Genomic DNA, 27,666 nt, shown 5'->3' on the forward strand with positions numbered 1-27,666 from the left:
TTATTTGGCGGCGTTACCGTCGATGGAGTCGACGGCGAAGTTGGCCGTTTGGCTGCCGACTTCGCACTCGGCTTTGACGTCGGAGTTCACCAGCGAGCTGATGGAGCGGCAGGTCATGGTGGAGTCGGGGCCGGCGTTGATGCTGCCGGGTGAGAAGGCTGCGGAGACGAGACAAGAGTCCTGATCAGAGGCTTCAGCGATACAACGAATATCTCCGCGTGCTCGTCAGATCGTCGAAGGACGTCTGAGACCCGACGGAATACGACGTCCGACTTCTCTCCGAAGCGCTTCTTCCTCCTTCCAACAGCTGCCTTACTTCGCTTGATTAAACACATTTAGTGAAGGTTCATTTACTCACTGGTCACCTGTATCTGTTGTAATGTGTGTAAGTGATGGAAGACTGAGAGAATTCTTCCCTGTTTGAAAATCTCAGCAGATAAAGGAAGCAACAGCTTTTGACCTTTTTCTGTGTCACATAAAACATCTATTGAAATTGTATAAATTATGGCTCTGTAAATTTAAAAAAAAAACTCCCTCCCTCACATACTCCCTCCCTCCCTCCCTCACTCACCCACCCACTCCCTCCCTCCCTCTCTCCCTCCCTCCCTCACTCACTCACTCACCTCCTCCCTCCCTCCCTCCCCCACTCACTCACCCACTCACTCTCTCCCTCCCTCACTCACTCACTCACTCACTCACTCACTCACTCACTCACCTCCTCCCTCCCTCCCTCCCCCACTCACTCACCCACTCACTCACTCACTCACTCACTCACTCACTCACTCACTCACTCTCTCCCTCCCTCCCTCACTCACTCACTCACTCACCTCCTCCCTCCCTCCCTCCCTCACCCACTCCCTCCCTCCCTCCCTCCCTCCCTCACCCACTCCCTCCCTCCCTCCCTCCCCCACTCACTCACTCACTCACTCACTCACCCACTCCCTCCCTCCCTCCCTCCCTCCCTCCCTCACTCACTCACTCACCTCCTCCCTCCCTCCCTCCCTCCCCCACTCACTCACTCACTCACTCACTCACTCACTCACTCACTCACTCACTCACTCACTCACTCACTCACTCACTCACCCCCTCCCTCCCTCACTCACTCACTCACTCACTCACTCACTCACCCACCCACTCACCCACTCCCTCACTCACTCACCCACTCACCCACTCACCCACTCACTCACTCATCTGCCCACATGAGGTCAACACCCCGACTAGCATTTCCTCAAAGTGAGCCATTACAAATATGTTGGGGTGAAATGCCTCTTTGAGCAGAACCTTTACTGACTGAACAAAATGAAAAACCTTCGATATAAGTCTCCATATGGCAAAATATAATTATGTATTAAAAAAAAAAAAGATAAACCTCAAATCTTCCGCTTCTCTTTCAGATATCAAGCTACAAATCTTTTTTCTCAGATACTCCTCCAAGTCATTAATATGATAAATTCATATTGCCTCAGGTCAGTAGACAGTACAGAGCGCACATTAAATAAACACCTACGTGCTGTGAGATGAGTAAATAAAAAGGACATTAGAAATATTGTAGAGAGACAGAGAAAAGAGGACAGTGTAATCATCAGCACTGCAGAATAAACGGTCCTCACTGTTCCTGTTGATATAAATATGACTGTAGAGTGAAATGATTCTCAGCGAGGCTCGGGATTTATAGCAAATTGAATCAGTGAGAAAAAAGGGAAGACAGTGAGCGCAAAACAAAAGCATCATTCTTTTACAGTTAACATGAGCGCGGTGTGCACTCACCCGTTTTAACACTCACCCGTTTTAACACTCACCCGTTTTAACACTCGTTCTACAGCTGCTGCACGCATTAAAAACGCCGAGAGGCCAGAACACACCAAGCTGCTTTGTTTGCACATCCAAATGTTTCTAATGTTCAATAACCATTGTGGACCTTCATCACTGTGTTTTTATTGTGTTATACCCAGTTATAACCTCCATAAAGCTGTGTTATATTTAATTTATCTGTGCAAACATTATTTGTTTCGATAAATAAGACATTTTTTGAAGGAAAATGACATTGTTTCATGAACTTTCCAGCTTCTTGCACGGTGCTTGTGATGGTCTTTTTTTTTTCTTTTTTTTTTTTTTTTACAACAGCTGCAACTCAATATTATTCAAGCTATCCATTTCTCAGTATATAAAAAAATCTGTTTGAAAATTGTTAAAAAAAATACCCATCATGACCTCCTTAAGACTGAAGTTTAGTGATGTCATGTTTTGTTCTGACATCACTTTAAAACTAGATTTTCATGTTGCTGTCACATAAGACAGAAAATCAGTAAATCTTAAACTAATACTTGTTATTCGTTGTTTGAAAAAGGACGATTATCAAGTAATAATTTATCAACAAAAAAATTATAATAATACTTTTATGCATATTGTGGAATTAATCAACTGACAGTTTCAGTACTGTTTTCCACTATTTCTGAATTTTTCCAGTGTATATGATGAATTGATTAATCTATCAAATGTTTTTTTCAGCCAAGTGAGAGTAAAAATTTTGATCTTCATCATTTCACTGCTTTCCAGTGTTACTCTGCTTTTGTACTTCATATTATTTGAAATTGTTCTATAGCCAGTACATTACCTGAGTTTGAGTACTGACACAAAGCATTAGTACATTCGTACAGTACAACAGCAACAAGCAATTCAAGTAACTTTTAAAGCAAAAATGCAAAATAAATAAATAGACAAATGAATGATTTTAGCTTCATAAATCATATATTATTTGTTTCATATAATTGAAATTACATATATATGAGGGACACTTGGAGAGTTTTGAAATAATTCATTCATTAATCAAATCAAGAAAATAATCAGGATGCATTTAATCATGCTGCAGCCACGATTGATATATTGGTTGCAAAAAGGAGAGCTGATCGCCGGGAGAAATAATAACCTTGAAAACATTTCACAAGGTGCACTCACAAAATGTAATAAAACTATCGTTATTATATTTAAAGGTCCTCATTGTCTGATGATGATAAGTCCAGTATATTTAAACCTAAAAGTGTAAATATTTACCTGCATTTTAAATCTTTCTGCCTCTGTCTTTCTCCCTCCCTCTCTGTTCCTCAGCAGTGGTGGGAGGGGAAAAGAGGAGTCATTTTTCTCCTCATTAACTTCCTGATTGGTTTCGGACTCCAATTTTTGCCCGTCTGCAGTTTGTCACCAGTTCTGAACTGGCAGCCCAATCGTTAATACAAATGTTTGTGTAGCTAAGTGCACCCTGCTCTTTTTTTTTTTTTTTTTTTCCCAACCCTCAGCGGTCTACTTGTACAGCAATAACAGCAAGTGGGTGGGGGAGGGCGGCTGTGAATTAGCCTGTTCACTGTTAATTCCCTGCCTGTTCATCAGCAGGAAATCTATGATGTAATTAAAGGCTAAAAGCAACTGGACGCATTGGTTTCATGGGCATGTTAAATCACGACACACTGTAGTACACATGTTCTGAGCTGCATCCAACTGTCCGCTGCGCTCCTGTTTAATTCAGATTAATGTCAGGCTGCTGACACAGCACAAAGCTGTTAACAACAAGATGACTGATTAAACAATTAACAAATTATTTTCATTGTCGGTTAACTGTCAGCCTGTGTATCCCAACAGCTGGTGGTTGGAGGCCCGTGCCACTTTGAGGTTGATGCCTTCACTTTCCTACGGCTCCAACATGAGGTCAAAAATTGAGTTTAATACTTTCTTTACGGATCAATTAAATCATGAACATCCCATTAGCCTCAGCTGTACTCTGTGCTCATTCATAAATGTTAGGATGCTAACAAACATTACAGTGAGTATTATGCATACTTAGCATCATAATGGCAGTAATGGAAATGCTGGCACGCTGATGTTAGCATTTAGCTCAAAGCAGCATTGTTTGTAAGCACAGCTGGCTGCAGACTGTTTTTGTTTGACTTCCTGATGACCGTTTAGTCAAAATAATGTCAGAAAACAGCTGAAATGTCTATCATAATTTACCAAAGTGCAAACCCAAATTATTTGGGGCATTTTTGCTTAAATACTGAATTCGCCGTTTACTTTCCTGATGACTGATTAATTCATCATTCAACTGGCTCCATTGTTAAAAGCACTGAACAACCTTCTACTTTTTTTTATAACAACTCATTTACTGTTTGGTATTTAGGTAATGTTACACTGACTCAATGACAAAACAACTGCTCTGGAGTTGAGACTCCAAACAAAACTTTGTGATGTGAGCAGACAATTATTTTTTTTCAGGAACTCTTTTTTAACAACAGTTCTACATTTCTAACCTCGATTCCTCTTAATTTCTTGTTGTCTTTCCTCGTAGAAATCTTGCATCACATTTGGCCACTTTTTCGTCACCTCAGCACTTTATCAAACTCCTGTTCACACGCGTATTCAGCAGTACCATTTGTGTTACTGATACTACAGGTTTGAGATGTGAGTTGCACAAACTCAAATGAACACATCGCTCCATGACTCAAGTTCAGGCTGTAGTTTGTAACAAGACAGACTTTACCTGCTGATGCTTGAAAGAGAGGTTATTCTCCTGAATGAACTTTTGCCCTTTTCTCAGCATTTGGCACTCTATATAAGATTTCCAAACTATTAAACAGTCTTTGTGTGGAGTAACAAAAGGAAGCTTTTTTAACCTCCCACTTGTCCTGTTAAGGGAAGGAGGGAGGGTGTGAATGAAGGTGCAATCATTTCTGCTGCTGCCAAAGAGGGGAACAAAAGCCCAGATGCGAGAGGACATGGTAATTCAGTCTGATCCACTGAGGATAAGCTCTCTGTGGGTTTCATGCTCAGCACTCATCTCCTGTACACAAGGGTCATGCGGGTAGATAACACTTAAGTAAACACACACACACACACACACACACACACACACACACACACAATTCTGCATTCAACTGTACAGACCAGTGAGTTTCTTAAGTATCTCAAAATACTCCCAATTGACAAAATGTTAAATTAAGATGACAATTTGCAGTCCTAATGCTTTCACAGTAATAGAGTAGACGTTATCACTTACTAAAATAGCAATTATTAGATTACAATGGTGACTATTTATAAAACCTAAGGATTACTGTTTAACATGTCAATAAGAAGTACCTTTTATTACATGACAAGGATGATGAGGAGTAAAAACGTATCCTTGATCGTCGAAATAGTGCACAAAAAGTCTCCAGACCTGCTAGCAGCTTGGTGAGGCTGTTTAGGCGCAGCAGGGTTCGAGCTAAATGCTAAAACATTGTAACCAAGCAGTAACTTCAGGCCCTTCTGCATCCGCCTCATTTCTCAGTCTTTGATTATAAAAGGTTTAGAATGACAATGTTACCATTGACAATGTTTAGCTGCTACCACGGTAACCAGCTTTAACATCTTAGTAAAGTAAATGTAAAATAAACGTAAAAAAAGAGGAATAAAATAAATAATGAATCATTTACAATCTAGAAATATGAAATTTAGTTTTTGCATTTAGGGTTTTAACTACAATGTTCAGTACATAAGCTGCACGTGACCTAAAACAGTCGAATGTGTCAGTGTGGCCCAGGGACAGCAGCACTTAGAGGGAGCTGTTATGAAGGGTACAAAAATTCAATCTTCAGAATGAAGAGTTGCCTGTCACATGACAAGGTTGACCTGGGATTAAATGGCTCCCATTAAAATGATACGAGCTGTGTCTAAAAAAATCAGCCCTGGCCAGTTTGAGAGGGTCCCATGTGTGTCCAGCTGAGGACAGCCCTCGTAGAGATGGCTCCCCTCTCTGGAAACCATATGGGCGTCTGGCTCCTCATCATCAGACCAGCAGGACTTAATGGTCCAGAAAACTCAGTCGAAGAGCGGACAGGCTTTAAATACTGAGCGCTGAACAGTGGAGGCTCATGACACTCAGCTGATGTTCACAACGCAGACCTTCACCCTCACTTTTAAACCACCGATCTTGTCTGACTTTTTTGTATGACCCTTACTGTGGCAGGTCTAATGTGATATCTCACACCAGTATAACCTCACAGCAATGACAAAGACATTCTGTAACAAAAGACAATTAACTGAAACTGGGCATGCAGGGTAGGTTGTTGTTTTTTTTTGTAACGTACACAGCAGAAATAAAAACATACTGTACTATACAACCCCAAATTATCAGTACTATCTTCCATAGTTATATTTAAATACGACCGAATGGTTGTGGCTCCAGCAATCTGCATTGCTGCATTAATTGTGTTCAGTGACAAATGTTTTTCTAGTCTACACAACACAATGTTTTATACGGGACTTTAGTCGGGCAGGAGAAGAAAGTGGACGTATAAATGCAGGACACCGGAGGCTACTTTAGGATATGAAAACTCTCAGGATATGATTAGGATTAGAGTTAAGGGAAATACTGCGGTTGTGGTTAAATGCTGGAAACCCAGACAGATTAAAGGCCCTGTTAACCAATGCCAAACAACAAGCATGGTTTTGGGATTGAAAAAGCCATCACATACAGTCCACAGTACCAAAGTCACAATCTTAATTTAGCCTTAACTAAATGTTTTTAGCCGTGCTAGCAGCATGACTGCAGGGATGTCGGTCGAAAAGTCTGTCAGTCTGCACATCACTTTGGACAACCCTTGTTCAGTCACTTTGACTGAAATATCTAAACAACTATTGGATATTTTTCAATAATATTTTGTACAGACATTATTGATACCCTGAGGATGAATCTTGTGACTTTGGTGATCCCTTTGACGTGTATCAGGTTTGAGTGAAATGTCTAGATAAGTAATGACTGGCCTTCAGATTTGGCTGATCCCCTAACTTTTGATCCTGTGCCACCATCTGGTCGCAATTTGTTTGGATCTTGTACTTTGCTTTAAGACCAAATACCTGCACAATTACTTCCCATCATCCTCAGCTGTAGTTTTTGCTTAGTGCTAATTCAAATTGGTCAGCATGCCGAGATGCTCGACTGAGACGGGGAGACGGGGCTGCTAACAGACTGTTAAGCTTTACAGTATTTGTGCTTTTTAGTTTTTTTACTTCTTCTTGACAATTAACATATTGCAGATATGTTCAGTGTGATCATTTTTCAACTTGGTTTATATGTTCATCAGAAAACTGACCGTCTACAGTCACATTAGTGCCTCTGTGAGGTTGAAATATAAATTGTAAAGAAAATCAAGTATTTCAATTTGTCCAAAACTGTTGGACAAACTGAAATGTTGACCAGGTGATGGCAGTAGATGAAAAGTCAGGGGATCTCCAAGGTTCACAAAGACCATGATTTTCTTCACCAACCGCCTTTTCCTCCACCCACTGTCAACATGTTGGTACCGCAATGTTGTGCCGATCCATCTAGATGCTGAGCTATTTCACTGGAGTCAAATTGTTAAACTTTCTAGCAGTGCCTATGGAAAGATCAGAGGATCCCAAACGTCATTTGGATTCACCCTGGGGAGACAATGGATGTCGGCTGTTGGCTCAAATCCTCAAATGAACCCCGACCCGTTTTTCTGTTTCTCAGTTGACTCACCCTGACCTCATGACATACTACACAAGTATTTTGTGCATAACGCCTCCAGGAAGTATCTTTTTATGCAAGCTAGATAGCTGCCTGGGCAACATGACAAAGGGCCGACAACCAACATATTTTAAGCTGCCACTCCTTGGCACTAAAACTGTCCTGGTTCCCTGTGCAAGCTAAGCTTAACAATGGTTTATTACTGTTTACAGAGAACGCTACGTTATCGGGTACATCACATACATTTTCTGACCAACTGAAATTTCCACACGTTTCTCAAATGATTGAACAATTTACTGCCCAAAAAAGGATTTCTTTATTTTTCATTTTAGAGCATCATCAGAACCAACAAAGTGCCTCACAATTAAAGAATTAGCCAACAATCTTTACATCTTAGCTCTACGGTACGACTGTACATACAGCCGCTTGTATTACTGTTGTTTCTTGGATGGTTGCGTCTTAACTCTTTTTTTTTTTTTTTTTTTTTTTTAACCAAAGAGTTAAGACCAACTTCTGCCTACTAAACTGTGACCACTGGTCTAACAGTCAGCCTGGTTGCAAAGCCTGAACTACAACTAATTTCAAGCCACATCAAACATCTCAATCAGAGAACTAAATAAAGAGTCAATTATAGTTTTTGTGTTGTCATGAATAAGGACTATTCGTTTTATTGTGCGTGCAGTTAAATCTTCCACATATTTCTCCTTCTCCTCTCCCAAATCAAAAGCTGTTGAGACAATTGTTCAAAAGGATGCCGTCTCTAATGCAGCGATTACGGGGGTCAGAAAAAGCTTAAATGCTCATTATTGGTTTTCCATGGAGCTGAATTCAGTGGAGGGCCGACACAGACTGACAGAAGGCATCAAGTGTCGGGGTCAAAGGCTAATTAAGCAGAGAGGAACCTTTGCTCCTGCATTGTTAACCAATCTGTCCCCGCCGAAGATCACTGCCACAGAGGCGTGACGAAGCTCTCGTCCATATGCTAAATCTCCATTTCGGCTACTGTGCCCCATCAGCTCACAAAATGGCATGTCAGTCTATCGTCGGGCTTTCTGACGTTATACATCGAAGAGTTATGGGTATGCAATAATGAGCTGAGGCGGCCGATCAATATTTGCAGGACTTTTCTATCATTACATTTTAAACAAGAGATCCATTGTGAGGCGACAGGGTAAGAAAAATGCCAAAGTAAAGGACACAGGAAGAGTGAAATATATTGTTATGGAAAGGAGGACGCCTCTTGTGGGTGCTAAAGCTGCCAAATGTGTTTATCCAAGTCGTTCAGCTGTTTCAGAGAGCTGCCAAGGCAACATCATTTGTCAGTCCACCCCGAGCCGCCGCCGCTGCTCAAAACATGTCCGAGAAAGTGACTACACGGGCATGATTAGGTAGGAAGACGCTGTAGCTCACCAAGTTTGTCTGATACAGATATTAGGAAACAAAACCCACTATGTTTTATATGAAGAAGTAATTCTCATGCAGATTATATTTGGATACAAGCCAGATTCAGTAAACATGCGCCGGATATGTGACTGTTTGGACCAATGCAACCATTGGATCAGAGAGCAGATTGGTACATTTTGTTATTGTAACTCCCACAATAGTGATTTGGAATTAGGAATGTTATGTTAATGTGCACACAACTTAAAGTCACATCTAGTTTTATTCATAGTGACACAATGTGTCTGAATAAAGAGCCGCTTACTTGTTAATATTTGCTTTGTATAATTTAAGGAAGAATTTAAGGAAATATCTTTTAAATCCAAATAGTCACCCGTATATCACAATATATATCAAAAGATTTGGTTTTTTTTTTTCTCAAAAATAAGAAGAGCAGGTTCCAGTAAGTTTCAACTCTCAGTAACATCTGCACATCTTGACTGTAGCTACAAAAAAACTCAGAACGCAGGTAAAAAAAAACCCCAAAAACAAACAGTGCTCCTGCTCTTTGACTCTGTGATGGCACAATAACATTTGAAGGCAGTCATAGATATTCACATCTGTAGTTTTATAACTCTTCTTTCACAGTGTTTGACAGCAAGAAGACGCTGTTTAGAGCGATGATCTGGCTCATTAAAACTATGTTTTTCAAACAAAGTTCTTTGGCTACATAATGACACAGAATATCAAACTGAATTAAAGCTGAACCAGCAGTCAATAGGATCACATTTCATTTCCTCTCACTTCCCTCCGAGCTGGACAGTGAGAGTGTGTTTGTTGTTCGTGTGTGTGGAAGCGAGAAAGAGAAATAGAGAGTGAGGGGAAGAGAACATAAACTATACAGCCGTGGCCATTTAATGTCTCCACAGCCCCAGGCCTCTGTTAATGGTGGTGTTGTACAACACATTACAACGCTGCTTGTGCCATAAGCAGACAATTACACTGGTATTTAGCCCATCCACAGCCCCACAAGCTACCAGGGCACTTAGCAGCACAGCGAGGTGGAGACGACAATGTGACAGACCACACGGGACGTTTCTTCTGTAACTAACAGCCTGAGACACTCAATCAGCCGCACATTCAATGCCGCCCTCCGGGACCTGACGGGCCCCTGCGGGGCCCCTGCAGGACGGCTTCTTTCACTGCTGGCCCTCACTTACAGATTGAGTCAAGTTGGTATCTCGACCAAAAAGCACTAATTTTCTGAAAAATTGCCAAGAAATTTGGATACTTTTCAGGGTTTATTGTGCGACTGGAGAAATCTAAGAGTTTCTTTAAATTGCAACTTCTTGTCAATAGTACAAGTAGTCTTGTCAATATACATTCTTCAAAAAAGGTGATACAAAGTCCTGAGAACTTAACCTGTGCAGGGTGAATTACTTCTTTTTATCACTATAATGTGTCATCTCTCTCATTAATAAGAGACTGATCCACTGAATTGACAGATACAGTTACTTACCGGAGGGACTTTTATCTTGGATTCACAATGAAAAGATCAAAAGGATTAAATTTCATTCAAGCAATCTCAGAAAAAGCTGGAATCAAAACATATTGAAGCTGGATAGAATATCAACTGGCAGAAAACACAGTTAAGGTAAAAATCTGCTTTACTGTATTTTGTTTGAAAGGTTAAACTATAGTAGACGACTAGGTTACGTATAATAATTGTTTCAACAATATTAAAATGAATATATTGAAATCTGAAACCGGTCCTAACGGTGTTCAAATTCAACCAATTGGAGCCCAGATTAAACTTTCTCATCTACAAAATGATACTAAAACTTATTACTATGACATGCTATATATGCTATTATACTAAAACTCATGTAGAAACACTATTAACTGTCAAGAAGAAAACCAAACTTTCACATTCTATCGCAATAGTCTGTTTTTTTTCTCTGGTAATGAAACAACATAAAGTACATGGACTGAAGTGAGCGATGCTCTCAGCACGTCAGTGACCAAGGAAATGAACTCTGGCTGCTACATGACATGAAACCGCACTTCCTCTGAAAAGGTCACCTCTTGGGTTTGAGGTACTGATTTGTTTTAGGTTTAATAAATCCAAAAGAGTGAGAGGGCTTCTTGACACTTCCACAATGAGTGTGGCCCCAGTGTGTGTGTGTGTGTGTGTGTGTGTAGGTTCACACTGTATGTGTGTGTGAGACTGTACTTTCTTAACTGTTTTTGTGTGTGTGAGAGTGTGTGGGTGTGAAGTAATCTGAACTGAAAGCAGGTAAGGCCCATTTTACACACGAAACAAAGAAACTTACTGACGGCAATCTTTCTGTCGGGTTTTTTTTTTTCAGAGGAGGCGGAGAACCAAAAACAACAGACTTTATACGCAGTAACTCACTTCGGTGTAGAGTACAGTATAGACTGAAGCAAGAAAAATCAATAGAATATCATCTAGAAAGATAGTAATGGATTTCTAACCTAATGGGCTCACACAGGTCTATTGATTAGCAGGATTAACATCTGCAATACCTCAACAATCTGATTTGCATTTAAATTACTGTACGCTCAGTGCTGACACCAATATAACAAAACAGACAAACGTATAGCCAGCACAGCTCGGAGGTCTGACTTCACTATAAATCTAGTTTTCAAAAAAAAGTATGTGAGTTGCCGGGCTGACAGCTTGCAAACTTTCAGCAGTTGTGAATTTTGAGAAAGTCTAGATAAGGACAAAAAAAAGAAAGAGCATAAACGCTGACGGACTCGTCTCGCAGCTGTCTCCTGTAAGACTGAAACAGCTATAACTCTTTTGGGGCAGCTCCCCGCTTAGATCCTGAGGAGGAAGCGGGGCGGGTGTTTGTGGAGAAACAGCGAGAGTGTGTGCGTGTGTGTCTCTCTGTGTGTATGTGTATATATATATATATATATATATATATATATATATATATGGAGGGGGGGGGGGGCGGCAGTGTGTGTGAGGTGAGATGTTGGGAGGGCAGCGAGGTGGGGTGGGAGTTTGATGGACTGCGCTGTCACCTCCCGTGCTGCGATTTACGGCGGCGGGGCTGCTGACGAGCGCGGGGCAGTAAACAGGCCGGCCGGGGGCGTATTTCACAGAGAGCTGGCTTTTATGAAGAACACCGGGACGGCTCTACCCACAGCTCCGCCCGGACTGCCGTGACGGATGGAGAAAGACGCATGACAAGCTTCATCATTGTTTGTAAATCTTAACTGTTCCCGCTCACTAACTCCAGAAGGCAATTTTGCGGAGACAGCGGGGCCCTGTGAAGAGGGAGGGCGAGGAAGGGGGGAGGAAGAAGAGGAGAAGAAGGCGAGGAGGGGAGGGGAGGGAGAGGGGGGGGAAGGACAGCGTGGCACTCCTGAAGGTTATTTGGATCTCTGTATTTGGCCAACTGATTAGCCCTATCCTGGGAGGGAGATAAATCTGACAGGGTGCTGTTTGGCAGCCAGGAAGAAGGGGAGGGCAGGAAGGCTCCGAGCTCGCGGCTATCTCCTCCTCATGGAGCGATCCAGAGGAACACGACATGTTCAGTCCAAGCAAAACGCTTTCTGAAGCGAACGTCAATCTGAATCAACAACTGGGACAAAAACTAGAACAAAATCCTGTTACCGGAGTTCAACTACTCTACTTGAGCTGTTTTGGTGATGCTGTACATTCATTCATCAACCAAAGTGCCCATTATTCTGTGCTTTAATTCATTCGATATTTAGCCTCTAAAAAGTCAGAAAAGAGTCTGAAAGTTTCCGTCACACTTTCCCAGATCCCAAAGGTGACATCTTTAAATTGCTTACTTTATCTGACCAAAAGTCCCAAAATAATTAGCTAGTAATTATATTAGCAAATATATTCACAATTGATTCATTGTGAATAGTCTGTTTTAGACACAATTACCAAAAGTAAATGCTTACAACCTCTCAAATGCAACGGTTTGTGCTTTTTCTCCATTGTCTTTGTTAATGCACTGAAACTGAGTCTATCTGGTTATTGCAAAAAACATTACAAAATAAGAAATGTCAAGATATTTTGATTGACATTTTCATTATATTTTTTTCAGATTTTCGAGAAAAATGACTGATCGAGGAAATAATGAGTAGATATATCACAAATGTGTCCACCCCCAACCCCCCACCATCTTTCATATATATTTTTTGAAACAATCCTAATGTTTGAAGAACAACAAATAGATGATATTACTTTTGTTTGAAATAGATGACAGATTAAATTTATCTCACTAATCATATCAGCTTGAACCGGAAAAAAAGCTTCATGTCAAGAGCCGGTAAAAACGACGTGAAGCACTAATTCAAACTGAAATACCTCAGTAGTACAAAACAAGTAGCGAAGCTACAAAACACTTTCAAATGTAACAGAAACAATCTTGCAGCCGCATTACATGCAAATAAGTTAATTATGTGCAGCTCACATAAACAGCAAATTTATAACTCTGCTGAGATAAGATATGAATTAGCCGAAGCAAAACATCAAGGCCACAGTGCGACATGCACAACACAACAACAGGCAGAGGACTCATCTGTAAATGTTCATTTTGAACATCTTGGACACAGAGTCTTACAAAAAGTCTCCTTTGCGGAACAGGATTCGTCTTCCATGTTTGAACGAGATACGACACACACCCACGCACGGGATTTGGCAGTGGATGTACCAACTGGGTGCAAAATGTTTAGACTGGCTCTTTGATAACATGCTGAACCAAACCTGAGCCAAGGTCAGGAAATCAGCATCAACATGCCTCCTCTCAGCTCTGTTCAACTACACATACTGGAAACACTTTATTGAAGTGCTTCTCCACTCAATTTTTTTTTTGTTTTCCTTTTTGTTTGAGCCTCACTGTGCAGGAGAATGTTGAAGGCTGTTTTCACATGAACCTGCTGAAAGTGAGAAGTTTCTCTGTACTAATTGAAAATCATTTTTTTTGTTACATCACGAACAGTTTGGAAGTCGATCCTGATCCAATTCAAACTTACACTAGTATGATGTGGAAACTTGAAACCTCCAGTGCACACACACTGAGAATGAACTGCAGTACTGTGAACAGCTTGACTTCCTGTTTCCTGTAAGTTAAACTTACAAAATGAAATATACAACGTTTCATTTTCAAATTCATAGATTCTGTAATCTTTCATGAATGAGAAGGAAAGGATTTAATCAAACACAAATTATTATTCAGAGTAGAGTATTTTATATACCACCTCTTAAAATGTGTTTGGAGGGGATCTTAAAATAATTTTTCATAGGAACACTATTAGGAACCAATTCTGCCTCGATAGAGATAGAGAAAAATGTTCCCCTGTGAGGAGCCATTGTACTCTATGTAGGTACTGCTTCTGTTGTAGGGGTCAGAAAACAGGTGAAAGAAACTGATTTAGGCAGTTTGTTTCTCTGCCGTTAAACTCTGAGTCAACACCAAACGTGGGACCACCCGCTGAGAGAGGTGTTATCTTGGAAAGGAGCGTGGCAGGTCATGACGTGGGACCCTCACAGGAAAAGGACAGGTGAAAGTCAAATACAGGTAGAAAGGGGAGATGTGGGGGTCTTTACGTTTGCAATGCTGGTGTTGTCAGCGGGCCATTTCAACTAAAGGAAGGATATTGATGCTGTATTGTTGATGCTCTTCCCCTACATCCTCTATCAAGGAGTAACAATATTCAATACAATCCTCATCTTTTAATTTCTGAGGAGAAAATCCCTTTTACAACTGTGTAAAGGGAAATAATGTGAGTCATTTTGTCAGCTAAAGGAATGAAACTGCTATATTCAAAAAGAAATACAGCAGTGAATAGTTTTTTTTGCAAAAATTCTAATATGTATGCACCATTATTCAAGAAAATAATGCTGTGCAGAAATCTATTAGTTGTTTAATTAGAAGAAAACTAAATCCAGCTTCAAATTAACTACATGTCAAATGTGCAACAGGCACAATGGAGGTCTGCTTGAATAAAAACACCTACATAATGTTTCGCTTGCCGCTGTTCAACAACAGCATATCAATCTCATGAACAATGGTCACAACAGTAAAGTAGCTTCATAGCTCATTCATGTAAACTTGAGTCAGACCTACACTCACAGTACTGCATTTGAGGTAAAGAAGAAGTCAAAAGTAAGTATAGTAAAAGTAAAAAAGAATTTGATGGCCCTCTCGACTTGAGTGCAACCCTCCCTTCAATGTACTGTTGATAAAGTCCGGGTAAAACTTTATGGGGCCTGAGAAGTGTGTGTTTTAATGTGTCACTCACAGGCGGCCATGGTCTCAGAGCAGCTGTTGTTGTCGTCCAGACTGTAGAAGGGTGGCACGCAGGTGGTGGAGCCCAGGCCCTGAGGCAGGTAGCCGGCTGCTGGGTAGTAGGAATGCATGCGGTACTGAGAGGACACGTTGTGGCTCGATAGGCGGCCGTCACCGTGGGGCATTTGCTTAACATAAAAAAAAAACACAAAAATTTGCAATTTTACACACAAAGGAGACAAAAGCGTCTTGATGTCGTATATTTCATAGACAGCATCCAAACCGTCAGATTCCTGGACATCTCCAAAAACTGGTAGTTACACGACACTATTACATCCACCGAAGACTACATTCATGTTAGGTTTTGATGATTTTATAGATTTCCATCATGATTTCCCAAAGCCCAATGTGACATCTTCAAATGTCCTGAGAGAGATTCATTCTAATATCGAGTGTGACAAAGAAAAGCTGCAAATTTTACATTTTAGGAGCTGAGATGTTTAGCTTGAAAAATGTCTTAAACAACCAATGGATTAGACATACGAAATAGTTCTATATTTATCAATCAACTAATTGCTTCAACTGTAAAATAGAATAGTTAGATTATGCATGTTCTGCTATGTTTTATCTTGGACTGGTGATTATGTGGTCACGAGGTGATGACGTGGTCACGAGGAGCTGAAAAATGAATTCCAACAGAATAAAGTACGAAGCAAAGCAAAGCAAACAAGCAACAACATTCCTAAAAGAAATGACCTGGCTTTGAAAGGTCTTTCCTTCCTCCCATGAACCGTACGCTCGTTCATTTTTTCCAAAAGAGGAAAATAACAAAATAATAAAGGTTATTAGACCTGCAGAGGGTCTCTGACTTCATAAAATACTCTTTATTTCTTGTGATTTCCTTCAGAAACAAATAGCGAGCCTCTGATATATATATATAATCTTACCCCCTTTTTTTTACAGAACATTCTTGCATACAAACCTGAACAACGTCAGTGGATCACTATTCTGTGACTTTCTTATGAAGGGCTTTCTCTTTCTACCTTTGTATTTAAAAAAACCCAACAACAATACAAACACCATTGTTCACTGACAGATTTTGACTTTACAATCCTTCACATCATTCTCACTCATACTCAGGTATTCACAGGCAACACTTTAACCATCCAAACTGAGAGGAAGAAACATAGACTTTAAATAATATGTGACTGAAAATTAGTACTGTTTGATTTCACAGGTCCGTGGCTTGTTGTAAAAATGGGCAGCAACACACAAAGCTCTCTCCAGTCCTCTGAAAACTTTAAAACGAGCTGTCTACTCAGCAGCAAGGCCGCCTCACTGAGGGTTTTCAATTTCATTTTTATGGAATTTGATTTCTGTCAGCCTGTAATATGTCACCTGTATTGTCCACGCCATCAGTTCTGCGACAGCTTTATAAACTGTTATTTAAGCTACACTCAGCTCTTGTATTAGGCTGTGAAAAATACAAAAGAGATTGGACTGGAGTCTTGAAAGTGCACAAACCTTATGGTTTCCAGGACATATGGAGCACCAAACAAAACTGTCTTAGTGAAAGTTGCTCATAAATGGTTTTTCATGCTTACAGAGGTTTATATTCAGCGGTCACAGGCGGATCCACACAGAGTAACCTGCTTATACACCATCGATATGATGCCATAAACAGCTTATAAACCTTTCTCATTGAATGTCTGCTGTAACCGTAGTGTGTATTTTGTCCAGAAGCATTTTCACTGCAAGACAGTTCATTTAATGTCTGATGTTGGATTCACTTTAACAAATAATGCACCCAGTGGCGAGCTACACACGCAACTCCTTGGTTCTCACAATCACTGATGACCTGATGATGGCTTGATAAAAATAAAAAAAATAGACACCTCCTGAGCCCATTTAAAAATATATTTGTGCAGTACTGAGCATAGTAAATAATGGAATAAGTTATAATAAGAAAGAGGATTTGTCTGAGGAGAATGCTGCCACACGTCTACAGTCTCCCTGGCTGACTCCTTCACTCCTGGGGGGGCTTCCTTACCTCCCTGAGAGGGCCAGTCTTCTTATCTGGCACCATCTCCTGTCTGGAAGCTCTACACCACCCTTATACTGTATTATCATCATCCACCTGCATGACAGCCAAGCATCACTGAGTGCACAGGAGAGAAGAGGAGGTAGATGGCTTCACACTGATAAAGACCACATTATTTCCTCTGAGTTTTGGATATATAGTGGGAAGTAGAGCGCAGCGGTAGATACACTTTTTAAGGGATGTTGATATATTTTCAATATATATAGAATGAGACATTACCATTTGTATCGATGAAGTTTGATGTTGTCTTATATCACCTACTTCTTCTGTAAAGCTTCACCAGTGTTTGCATCTTTCCCTTCTTACATTCTCCGTGCAACGTGGTGAAGCTGGCTGGAGGTGAACTGCAGGCTTCTGCTTAGAGTTGTGCTTCCTACGCTGGCTCGGCTCATATATGGCTACTTGGTGCTGGCTAACTATAGCAGCTAAATGTTCGGTTTTCATGGTGGAGAGCCGCACTTCCAATTCACTCAGCCTTACTCCGTCATGTCCATAAACCTACATATATTACAAGTACCATTATGATTAATCATTATCACTTGGAAAAGCGGATGAAGAAAATATAAGACACGTATAAGAGAGGGGGAGAGAGAAAAGCCATCACTACCTGCTAAGCCGAAGTAACTAGTAAATCTGAAAAGCTCGGAAACAACTGTGGGATCAGCGAGAGAGTCTCGAAAGAAGGAGGCAGCTGTGGGTGCTCGAGCAGAACGAGGGCAAGTTGAAATGTACAGCAGGTAATTAGCCAGTGTAATAAAGAATATAGCAAAAGTAACTGGGTTGACATAGAGCAGCATTACCGCTATTAGTAACACGGACACCATGGCAACCAGAAATGAGAGAATAAACGTATTAGTTAGATAGATAGATAGATAGATAGATAGATAGATAGATAGATAGATAGATAGATAGATAGATAGATAGATAGATAGATAGATGGATAGATGGATAGATGGATAGATAGATAGATAGATAGATAGATAGATAGATAGATAGTCAGTCTACAACACTGTTGAATGGATAAGGGCTCTGTGCAGAGCATACAAAGACCACAGCGGTAAGTACTTTGAAGCAAATATCGAGACAAAATCCGAATTGAGTAACTCAAGGATAATCACGAGCTTAGGATGCTAAAATTGGAACAATGCCCATTAAACTGTGGAGGTTTAGGACAGGTAAAGGAGACAGAGGGACCACAAGAGAAAGGCTTTTTTTAAATTCAAGTAATAAAAAGATACTTCATCCCACTCCATGTTTCTAGTTATATTTTGTTACGAAGTGAGTGTTTGTGGCGCTGAAACTCATCTACAAATAATCACCTCTTCATGCAAATACAAAAAAGTGATCCCTGAATTTGAATAACCGTAGCACGTAGCCCTCTCAACCTGACAACTTCATTGAAAATATCATAAATCACAAAGGAGGATGACTAAATTATGCTAAAGAGCGCTAACTGATTAGCATTAATGTGCTCACTTTCTCCCTCGAGCACTGAAGCATAGCGGTTTGTTCCTCTACCGACAGACAATACCATTAACCTTTGCAATTCAGGCTCCGCCGTACGCTTGCAGGTTAGCGGAGGCAGTGACCCCAAAACTAGATGTTGCTACTGGGGGAACTGAGTGGAGGTGGAGAGGGCGGAGAGAAGGGGTGGACAAATGTTCTTCATAAAAAAAACAAACCACCTCATCAGAGATTACTGGAGTTACAGATCTAATCCACCTCATGCATAAGATCATCTCATTCGACACAACAGAGACACATTCGAGAATAAATCAGTGAGAATTTACAGACGGCTGAATGAGGGACCAAGTGTGTGTGTGTGTGTGTGTGTGTGTGTGTGTGTGTGTGTGTGTGTGTGTGTGTGTGTGTGTGTGTGTGTGTGTGTGTGTGAGATGAGCGGTGGTGTCTCCTTGGTTTCTCCGTTATGTAAATGCTGACATTATCCTGAACAGGGTCATGGGGGGGGGCCTGGAGCCTATCTCAGTTATTGGGTGAAGGCAGGGTACACCCTGGACAGGTCGCCAGTCCATCACAGGACCAACACACAGAGACAGACGGGAACAAAGACCATTCACACGTTCACACCTCAGGCCAATTTGTAGAATCACCGATGATTCTCCGGAATCATGGCATGTTTTTTTGGATGATGGGAGGAAGCCGGAGAATCCGGAGAGACGCAGGTGAACTCCACACAGAAAACAAACACGGGCATATATCTCAAAAGAAAAAGTGATAAAAGTTCATATGAATTACTGTCTTTGATAATACCGGGAGGCGCCAACACCTTCTTACGTGTTGCAGTGTTTCCTCGGTTCAGTCTGTTATTTTCTACATCAGGATACATTGAAGTTCATCGTCACTCATTTCAACACAGACACTTAACAGCTTTTGTTTACCGCTATTGACAAATAATTAGTACATTTAAAAAATAATAATAATAATTGGCATCTATTTTGATGGTTTAAGTCATTCGTCAGGCAGAATATTTACTGATTCCAGCTTCTCAAATGTGCAGAGTGTTGTTGTTATATATTATAACCGGGCTTTGTACGGCTCCCGGGCCACGTCCGGCCCTTTGGCTGTCCCCGAGCGGCCCGCGGGAGGTCAATGGGAAATTAGGGATCAAACGTAAATAAGTGTACGTCATTGCCCATTGTATTTATTTTGAAGGCAACTGATCATTTTTTAATTTACGTACATTGGTGCGTGCCTGCGAGCCTTTGCGCCTTCACTGTAATGTTTTGGCGAACAGACGTTTGCGAGAGATGTGAGTTATCTGTGAGCTCTCAAACATGTCAGCTCACCTTAAAACAAGAAAGATTGACGCGGAAGGTCGACTTTTTCAACAAAACATGGACTTCTAAGTATTTACTTCCTGAAGTCAAAGGTAAAGCCGTGTGCCTCATTTGTGTTTCAGGATCATAATTTGAATCGCCATTACGAGACTTAACACGCAGAGAAATACAAGAAGTTGACTGATGCAGAGCGACACGGATGTCTGGAGCTTTGATAGCTACGCTGCAAAAATCAACAAGGACTTTTTACCAAGCTTCACACCTCCAGGGACGGAGCAGTCAAAACCAGCTTTGTAATGTCCCACAACATCCCCATTCCCTGACGGGGAGTTCATCAAAGAGTGTTTGGTGGACTCTGCAGCGCTAACGCGCCCTGAGAAAAAAGAAGCATTTGAGAATGTGCGCCTCTCCAGGCGAACCGTAACGAGAAGGATGGAAGACATCGCGGGAAAATCTGGAGCTTCAGCTGCAAAACAAAGCGGACAAAATACCTTTTTTCTTCTTCTGGAAGCTCTGGACGAGAGCCGTGATGTGATGCAGCGCAGTTACTCATCTTTGTACGTGGGATAATGAAAGACTTTGAGATTAGGGAGGAGCTGGCAGCAATGCGGTCAATGAAAGCGACGGCGACGGGGAGTGATTTGTTCACCGAGGTAAATGCATGCTTGGACAAGCTGGGACTGAAATGGGACAAACTGGCAACAACCGATGGTTGTCCAAATCTAACGGGGGAAAATGTGACACTTTTGAAGCGGACGCAAGATAACGTGACTGAAATGAGCCCTGAACAGAAATTGGTATTTTTGCATTGTATTATACATCAGGAGGTGTTGTGCTAAAAAAAATGAACCATGTTACTGATGTTGTGTCTAAAACAGTTAACTTCATTGCTCTTTTGGAGGAGCATGAGACTGAACGTGGTGACAGGCGACCTCATAGCTGTCAGATGGCTCAGCCTGGACCAAGTGCTTAAAACAGTCTGGGACCTGAGAGCTGAGATACCAGACTTTTGTGAGAAGAAAGCTTCTCAGATGCGGGCTGGATGGCCGATGTAGCGTTTGCTGTTGATGTGACTGTGCTAATGAATGGACTAAACAAACAAACTGCAAGGCCTCTCTGCACATGAACTGTACAAGTCTGGTGAAGGCCTTCATGGGAAAGTTGCAGTTTCTTCCAAGCCAATTGAAGGGCAACATTCTCACTCACATGCCGACAGGAAGAGAAGCCGCACCAACAGCTGATCCCCTCCGCATGGACGAGTCTTCAAGGCGCTTTGAAGACTTCAAAACAGCTGAGAGTGAAATGCACACGGTTTCTTCTCCCTTCCCTTGCAGTGTAGATAACGCACCCAGTGATGTTCAGCTCCGACTCTTCCACCTGCAGTCTGATACGCTACTGGCAGAGCTCTTCAAGTCAGTGTCACTGCTGGATTTGTATTCTTTTCTCAAAGAGGAGAACTTTCCTCACATGAGCAGGAATGCTCAGAAGATGCTGGTTCTCTTTGGATCGACCTACATAATGTCAACAACCGTTCTCAGTGGTGAAGTCGAACAAATCCAGATACGGATCCTCTCTCGCTGACGCTCACCTGTCGGCTGTCCTTCGCGTATCCACCTCAAACATTCAACCTGACTTCAGTGCACTTCTTCGAGCCCAACACACACTTCACAGATTTCTGGCGCCACATTTCCGTAGCCTAAATGTAACATCTACTCTCACCAGCAGCAGTTAATCAAAACCATACAATTTACTGCTTTTTATAAAGAGATGAAATGAATATTGAGCAGAATTGAGTTCAGCCTGTTGGTCCGGCCCTCCACAACAGTCCCAGTTTCTCATGAGGCCCCTTGGGAAAATGGATTGCCCACCCCTGTATTATAATGTCACTATTAGGCTCTGGGAAATTGATTGCCCAATATTACCGCTCATTGTTTTTCTTCTATTTAGACTGAATGATTCATTAATGAATCCAAAAAAAAACTTCTCAGATTAAAATGAGTATATGATGTGTTACATTTACCAGTTTAAAATACAGGACAGTGCAAAAGTTTGAAGCGCTGTTTGGATTCTTATTCAACACTTAAGTCCATCAGGGAGCCGTCTGATCGACTTAGCATTCGATTTAGCATTACAACAAGCCAGAGTCATAAAGAACTATCTTCAGCCGCAAGAAAAGAAGGCGTCCTAAAACAGACGGTACCGCAGAGCCCTGATCTCAACGCTGGTGAGTTACCACAATCTGTACTGTATGGAGGTGAGCACACTTTCTCACGAGCACACCACACCATGTTTGCTCACGTTCCCTGTCCACGCTTTACCAGTCAACCTGCATGCGTAACAAATCAGTTCAAATCTAATCTAACATCACTAGTTTGTAATGCATCTCCTTTAAAGTGGATTTGAACTTCTTTGCTGCGATATCCGATGATCATCAGCGGGAAAAATGATTGAGAATGACATTATTGTGACACTCAAGTGATAAGTTGACAGAAAGTGAACTGGCTCGTAGCGAAGTACCTGAGACATCGTAGTTCCCTCTCCAACATACACACAGACACATCCATACATACGTAGCATTTACTGTACGCCCAGTCCACCTCTTTTAACACAGAGTCGAGAGGCTTCCTGCCCTATTTCTTCACCTCTTGCATATGGCTCTCTGAATCCTAAACATTTCCGTGTAATAGCCATCAGTCTAACAGCTGTAATCAGTCTACATACTGTACTGCAGCACTCCTCTGGGATTGACAGTGGCCGATAGAAGACACTAAAATTCAACCCGATTCAATCTTGTTTGAAAAACAATTTAGATTGTAAGCAAGTTTTTTTTTAGCAAATATAAACACTAAACTTTATTTTTACAATGTTTGTATTTTAAAGTGCTGGCTCACGTGTTAATCTGGGGTCAAGCGGGGCTGATTATGTATTAGAATGTAGCTTAAAGCACTCAGATATCTTCCCTGCTCACCAAGCGGTGTAATAGCATGATAAGGAAAAGAAAAACTCTCCTAAGACAAGGCAAACAAACACAGCAAGTAACCAACAATTTCCGCAAAATACCTCCTATTACCGCTCAATAACCGATTCAAACAGAACGGGAGTGTTACTGATAAACAGCAGAGTGATTACTGTCGGTCACCTGGTACTGCTGGTAGTTGTAAAGGTTGCCGTAGTAGGCGGGGGTAGCGTGAAGGCTGGTAAAAGTTGTAATAGGAGGTTTCCAGCAGCAGGTCGGACGGCCCCTCAGTGTGAGCCCTGGCAGCAGCTGATGGGCTGGAGGACAACGCTGAACGGGTCGCTGGACAAAAACACACAGAGAAGACACAAATAATAAAGACAAAGATCGGCTTAGAGGCTCAAGTTTATTGTTTGTGGCTAAAAAAAAAAAAAAATTTGGGGGGGGGGGGGGGGCATTTTCAGATCCAGATTATTTCAAATGTGGAGCTAAAGATAGATTTGTACGTTAGTTTTTGTTTTTAACACCTTTAATAAATTCAAGAGTCAAGTTGTGAATATAAATGTTTTTTTAAATTCCTGCCTCCAACAGTAGACATAAGCCAGACTTGTATGTTTTCACTCCCTTAGTTTTTTGCTAATGCTGACAAAAATAATTAAATTGTTCTCCGCGCTATGTTTAAGTTACATTTTCATCGATCATTTGACAGGAAGAGAATCCTTCTTTTTTCTGGTCATACCACCCAAACCCGGTCAAACTACTATCAACAGCACCATCTGCAGGTGACAGGTACGTTCTGTGTCAAATATGCAGACGCGACACTCTATACCAAAATAGAAATGTGGGCAACTCTATCAGGATGAATATGACCATCAAATCATCATTACTCACAATCTGTTGTACTTTCCTTATCTGCAAGGCCACATTCTTCTCAGGCAGACCCTGATCTTTCCGTCTCACACAATGAAGACAATGTGCACCACTGAAGCCGAAGATAGTGACATTTGTTGTCCCTGTTCTTGTCATCGGCGAATCACAGAGTGCTCAACTCCTCTTTCCACCTCTTTTCTCTCTGTTTGCACGCCAGGGACCCAAAGTTCACTCTTTCACACATGCAAAGAAGAGTCGAAGCAAGACGTGACCAGCCTTGACCACAGTCATATTCCACCTCCTAAAATGTGCTATCAGGCCCGGAGGGAAGACAGTATCTGTGTCTGCCTCCAGGAACAAAATCAAGGATACCCTTTCATGCTGCTGCCACCAAATTGACTTTAATTTTCACTTGTTTTCCCATGAAAGGTCTTATGTTTTATTGGTGATATCTACAGTGTAAAAAAAAACGATTCTGTATTGTGGACTTGAATAACAGTAGACTTAATTCTGTCTTTTTTAAACTGATAAGCAGACATGGATTTTTAAGAAGAAATAAAAAAAGAGGAAATATTTGGTTGAACAGAACGCAGCTTTTTGTTAAACTCAAATGTTTGTAACAACAAATCAGTGAAATGTTCTACAGGTGAAACTGTTCAAATGAATTAATAAATGTTCCACTAGTAATAAAAACAACAATACGTCTTGGAAATCTTAATATTCAGAGGGTCATAAAAGAAACATCTAAGGTAAAAAGATGTGTGTATAAAGAACATCAGCTTTGTTATTGACAGTTTTCCATGTCGATCCTACACACAAGATAATAAACTGGACTTCACCGAATGCCCGTCGTTTATATTTAGATCCTAAAAAAATGTCTTTATGGTTGCTTAAATATATACACAATAAAAAAAAAAGTATTACTTATGAATAGGGCTGCAACTAATGATTGTTCAACTATCGGTGAACTTTTTTCAAAATAAATTGATTGTTGGTTGGTCCAACATTGATTTTATTATCACATAAGACAAAGCGAATGACTACAACTGAGATGAAGAAACTGGGCTGTCTGTGTCATTATGTTTGAAGAAGGCCTGAAACAGTTCATCAAGTTACAAACTAATTGCCGATTATATTCTGTTGATCTGCTGCCTAATTAATCAGAAAACAGTTTCAGCTTTACTTTTAAACTGTTTCATGAGAACTTAAATATGAAAACTTCAATTTTTGTTGGTAGTTTTGCTAATATGGATGATACCAGAAATTTGGTATTTACAAACAATACCAAAAAAAAAATTCCACAATTTTCGATACCAAATATATAATATAAAAATAAATAAATCAAATTAATATATTTCAACATAAAATTGTATCTAAAAAAAAACCTGCTGCCGACGCACACATTCGCACAACTTTATATTTTGACAGACTGAACAGTGATGTCATCCGAACATTCACGTTAGCCTGAACAAGCTGGCGTTAGCCTCCATTGACGTTGTGTGTGGAGAACTGCTCCAAGAAATGCAGATGTAGCAATTCACAGACGGAATCGGTAACATTCGAGGACGCGAACAATGTGATGACGTGTAGATTATATGAAGTTGGCAACAGGAACACGCGCACCCTGAATTCTGTGTCTGTACTTCTGTGTACGGATCCACATGTCTGTCCCTGACCTGTTTTTGGTTTTTCTGTCACTTTCCGCCACCATTGCACGTTGTTGCCGTCGTCTCCGGTGCCGACATCATATGTGGTACTTTTGTACCATAGAAAAACAAATACTGATACATTTTTTTTTTAAACTTTGGCAATCAACTTTTTTACTGACGTATGGGTGGCAACCTTCGTCACAGCGGGGTGATAATCTGATTATTCTTTTGAGCAAGTTAAGCATGTGGAGCAAAACGTCCAACACTTTTATCAATTGTAAAAAAAAAAACAACACTGATACTTGAAGTGGTTTTAGAGGATTTGTTGATCAAATCTGACTGAAGAATTGATGTTTATCTGTAAAGGTTATACGCCAGTGTCGCATTTTCATGTGAAACTACTTCCTAATCACCACTGAACAAGTCACTGTTCCTGCTGTATGAGGGGAGATCTCTGAACAGATCTAAAGTAATAATTCATGCATGCTTTTCTTCACTTGAGCCTTCAACAGTCTAAAAATGTCTTCCCGTCTTCTGGACGGCAAAACATGTCTTTGCATTTCCGATGGGTGTTCCATGTTTTTCCAGCTGAACAGAGTGTATGGGAATAAACAACGGCAGACTGTTGACTGTTGCGCATTTGTTATCACATGTATGCAATGTATTATACTTATCGTTTATCGATTTTGGTGTTAACAGATCCCCCCTCCCTCCCTCCCTCCTACCGTCTACAGATATTGTTCAAACGCGATCACTTCCATTTACAGCCGTGTGATCGTAAAAGGGAGGACGCCTTTAAAACTACTTCACCTGTGGCAGCCAGAGAAGAAGTGGGGGTGCTGGTCGGTGTGGGCGATCGTCCCTCCACGGAAAACAAGCAGTCTGCTCCGCCTTCGTTCTTCACCATCACCTCGGGGCCCGACAGAGCCACCGGACTACAGATCCCGAGCTCCTCCTCCTGAGCCTGCTGCCTCCTCAGCGCAACCTGGAAGGGACGACCGGCTCCATCAGAAACAAAACACTTGTCTTTAATCGGACTACTTCCCAGCATGCTTCAAAATCAGCTCCACAAACAGGAGGATATTTCTTTCGTTGAACAAAAGTTAAATCGTTGGCATTACCGCGAAGAAACTATGTGAATGTATTGGAGGCGCGATGACAAGTTGGTTATCTTGTACGCTGACTTCCAATGAAAACCAGCCACACTTAAGTGTGGACGACTGGTGTCGTCGCTTCGTATTTGTCTGTCATCTTGATTATCGGCTTCATTTCGTATTCAAGAAAATAAGTCAGAAAAAAAAAAAGTGTCCATCATCGTATCTTAAAGTCAAAAGTGGTTGTTGTTTTCAATGTCTTGCTTTGTCCAACCAGAAGTCCAAAAATATAAAGAATTTGTAGAACATATTATGAATTCATTCTTATGAGTGTTTGCTATTTGCTAAGTGTTACATCAAGCTACAAATTACAAAGTTACAGTCAATAACTACAAAATGTGGAGAAAAAAAAAAAAAAAAGCGCGGTTATATTTAATGTAGCATATCACTTAATGAATGACCATTTCTAAGTGTCTGCTGTGGGCAACAAGTGTAGCAACAAAGAGCTCAAACGCGCCTGAAAACACACTTTATGAACACTTTGGTTCATTTTGCACAAAAGCTAACAGTTAGCCGCGTATAAGCTAAGCTAGCTTGTTTGACGCGTTAGTACACAGATGAAAATGAGGATAAACAACTTTTAGTAAACATGTTCAAAAGTTTACAAACAGGAGCTGGTTTTTTTTTTTGTTTGTTTTGTTTTTGTTTTTTTTTCTTCCAAACAGTCTATGTAATATTTCCCGCCTCAGCAGCAGCGTGTCTCTCCCCCAGAGGTCCGGAGGCTCCCGGAGGAGGAGGTTACCTGCGCCGCCATCACTCGCTGCCTCTCGGCGATCAGTTTACATTTGGGACACTGACAGTCGCGCCAGTTGCAGAAGCGCTTGTGTCCCTTCAGAGGAGACACGTATCCGTGGTTCCTGCAGCGGGAGCATTTGGGCATCCGGGGGGACTTCTGGCCTTTGCACGGGGACAGTGGTCCGCTGCACTCCGGCACCTGCTTGCTCTGCTTGTCCTTGCTCAT

General features: G+C 41.2%; 1 protein-coding gene across 1 annotated transcript; it reads right to left on the reverse strand.

The window, feature by feature from the left end:
* Nucleotides 1–27,666, reverse strand: dmrt1 (doublesex and mab-3 related transcription factor 1). Its single transcript, XM_069178500.1, is given in 8 exon segments — nucleotides 1–158; nucleotides 14,377–14,379; nucleotides 15,191–15,365; nucleotides 17,228–17,314; nucleotides 23,216–23,257; nucleotides 23,259–23,374; nucleotides 26,362–26,536; nucleotides 27,448–27,666. Coding segments are annotated over 8 exon segments (975 nt in total).

Source organism: Embiotoca jacksoni, unplaced genomic scaffold (genome assembly GCF_022577435.1).
Source record: "Embiotoca jacksoni isolate LCO1_2020_lvr unplaced genomic scaffold, fEmbJac1.0.p SCAF_8, whole genome shotgun sequence".
Taxonomy (NCBI): Eukaryota; Metazoa; Chordata; class Actinopteri; family Embiotocidae; genus Embiotoca; species Embiotoca jacksoni.